This window comes from Nicotiana tomentosiformis, chromosome 10 (assembly GCF_000390325.3).
Source record: "Nicotiana tomentosiformis chromosome 10, ASM39032v3, whole genome shotgun sequence".
Taxonomy (NCBI): Eukaryota; Viridiplantae; Streptophyta; class Magnoliopsida; order Solanales; family Solanaceae; genus Nicotiana; species Nicotiana tomentosiformis.
This window is the reverse complement of record NC_090821.1, coordinates 23,336,128-23,339,092: the sequence shown is the minus strand read 5'-3', so window position 1 is coordinate 23,339,092 and position 2,965 is coordinate 23,336,128. Positions and strand designations below refer to the sequence as shown.

At 42.0% G+C, this 2,965-nt stretch overlaps 1 protein-coding gene across 1 annotated transcript; it reads right to left on the bottom strand.

The window, feature by feature from the left end:
• Nucleotides 1–473: 473 nt before the first annotated feature.
• LOC138899881 (uncharacterized) lies at nt 474–2,053 on the bottom strand. The gene is made up of 2 exons (XM_070186578.1): nt 1,817–2,053; nt 474–830 (listed from the first exon to the last, which is right to left on the bottom strand). The coding sequence occupies exons 1-2, from the start codon at nt 2,051–2,053 to the stop codon at nt 474–476; spliced, it is 594 nt and encodes a 197-aa protein (XP_070042679.1).
• Nucleotides 2,054–2,965: the final 912 nt, after the last annotated feature.

Here is a 2,965-nt window from a genome sequence, read left to right as displayed (position 1 = left end):
AGATTAAAGACGATATAAGTTGGTAAAATACCGACTTATCACTACTTCAACTACTCCATTCATTTGCGATCTATAGGCTGTAGAGTTGCGGTGTACAATTCTGAACTTCTCTCAAATTTTCCTCATGAGATCACTATTGAGATTAGTTGCATTGTCAGTGATGATTGACTCGGGTATCCCAAATTGGCAGACAATGTTGTTATAGACAAAATCTGCGACTACTTTCTTCGTGGTGTAGGAGCTTCGACCCATTTGGTGAAATAATCAATGGCTACCAAGATGAAATGGTGCCCATTTGATGTAGCGGGCTGTGTAGGTCCAATCACGTCCATGCCCTAAGTGGCAAACGGCCAAGGCGAACCCATTACATTCAACCCATTAGGCGGGACTAGGATGAAATCCCCGTGGTTCTAGCCCTGGTGACACTTCTGCACATAGAGGATACTATCACTTTCCATGGTCATCCAAAAGTATCAGCCTCTTAAGATATTTTTGGCTAAGGTGATGCCATTCATGTGGGGTCCGCACGTTCTTTCATGTATTTCTTCTAACAATCTTGGTGCTGCAGTGGCATCTACACATCTTAACAGACCCAAGTCTAGGGTCCTTCTATACAGGACTTCCACGTTCAGGAAAAAGTGATTTTCCAGCCTTCTGAGCACTAGCTTCTGACTATTAGTAGCATTCTCTGGATACTCTCTTGATCCAAGGAACCGTTTGATGTCATGGTACCACGGTTTACCATCCGGCTCTTCATCTACATGAAAATAGTACGCATGTTGATCTCTGATCTCTATATCGATAGGGTCGATGTAGTTCTTATCTGTATGCTAAATCATGGATGATAAGGTTGCAAGAGCATCATCAAACTCGTTCTGGATCCTGGGAATGTGCTTGAACTCGATCTTTATGAACTTCTTGCATAACTCTTTTACACACTGCAGGCATGGAAAGATCTTGATGTTCTTGGTAGTCCATTCTCCTTGAACTAAGTGTATCAATATATCAGAATCCCCTATGACCAAAAGCTCCTTTATGTTCATGTCGACCGTCATCCTGATCCCGAGGATGCATGCTTCGTACTCGGCCATATTATTGGTGCAAGGGAACCTTATCTTTGCTGATGCTGGGTAGTGTTGTCCTGATTCTAAAATTAGGACTGCCCCAATTCTACTCCTTTGAAATTTGCTGCTCCGTCGAAGAACATTCTCCACCCTGGGTATGATTCTACGATATCTTCTCCAGCGAACAACATCTCCTCATATAGGAAGTACATAGTGAGCGGCTCATAATCATTGTCCACTGGATTCTATACAAGGTGATCAGCTAAAGCTTGTCCTTTGATGGCCTTATGCGTTATGTACACAATGTCAAATTGGCTGAGAAGAGTTTTCCATTTGGCTAGTTTTCCCGTAGGTATCGGCTTCTGAAAGATATATTTGAGTGGGTCGAGCTGGGATATTAAATATGTGGTGTATGCCGACATGTAATGCCTTAGTTTCTAGGCGTTCCAAGTCAAGGCACAACAAGTACGCTCTATCAAAGTGTATTTGGCCTCACATGGTGTGAAATTCTTGCTTAAGTAATAGATGTCCTGCTCCTTTCTTCTAGTCTCATCGTGTTGTGCCAACACGCATCCTAATGCATTATCCAAAACTAACAGGTATAACAATAGTGGCTTCCCGGGCTCGGGAGGAACCAACACTGGTGGATTTGACAAATACTCCTAAATTCTGTTGAAAGCTTTTTGACACTCTTCTATCCTTTTTGTGGCAGCATCCTTCTTCAGCAGCTTGAAGATAGGTTCACAAATTACCATAGACTGGGCTATGAAACGGCTGATGTAATTCAGCCTACCCAGGAAACTCATCACATCCTTCTTGCAGTTGGGCGGTGGCAACTCTTGAATGGCTTTGATCTTTGAAGGATCTGGTTCTATCCCTTTTCTACTTATGATGAAACCTAGCAATTTACTAGCAAGGACTCCGAATGCACATTTTGCAGGGTTCAACTTCAAACTATACCTCCGCAAACAATCGAAAAACTTTCTCATGTCGTCCAAATGTTCTGAACTCTTTCGAGACTTGATGATGATGTCACCCACATATACCTCGATCTCTTTATGAATTATGTCGTGAAAAAGATCATGGACCTCCTGTAAGTGGCACCGGTATTTTTGAGGCCGAACGGCATGACTCTGTAGTAGTAAACTCCCCAAGGTATAGTGAACGTTGTCTTTTCTACATCCTCTTCGTGCATCAGGATCTAGTGGTACCCGATGAAACAGTCCACGAATGACTGTTGTTCGTGCTTCGCATAGTTGTTGATGAGGATATCGGTAGGAAACTGATGCGAAAGATGTCGGTGCTTAACCTAGGCATGTCATCATATGACCATGCGAACTCATCGATGTATTGTCGGAGGAGCTCTACCAACTCTTCTTTCTGCTCTGCTTCTAGATGGATGCTGATTCGGGTTTCTTTTACGTCTTCTTCGCTTCCTAAGATGACAACTTATGTCTCCTCAAGGTTTGGCTTTTTCTTGCATTCCAGTTGTTTGATCTCTTATGGAAGATTATCAGGCATCATGCTTTCGTCGTATTCCTCGTAATTTGGATCGCTTTGCTCAAGGGTTTCGTTACATGTCATAAACGCAAAATGTGGGTTTTTATCGTTTTGATTATTGAAAATAAAAACTAAGTATAAATAAAGCAATAAATAAATTTGCAATAATTTTAAGAAAATATTTCTTTCATTTCATCAAAAGAGGAACGTCTGAGCGTTCAAAGAGGAAAATGACAAAAAAGTACTAACACAGTTCAAGCCTCAATTGACCGTGCACTCTTTTCAAAATATTAATAATTCCACACTACCATGACTCCCGGCGAACCAAAGACGGGCTGGCGGTCCAATTCCGTAGGTCCTCTCCTAGTTCAGCATTCCAATGGTCGGTGTCTTGATATCAA

Bases quoted from the DNA above. Each gene is read 5' to 3' on its own strand.
- LOC138899881 (XM_070186578.1), bottom strand. From the start codon at position 2,053: ATGAGAAAGTTTTTCGATTGTTTGCGGAGGTATAGTTTGAAGTTGAAC. The intron at 831-1,816 runs GTAATTTGTGAA...TCCATGATTTAG, and splicing joins GTTTCATAGCCCAGTCTATG to CATACAGATAAGAACTACAT.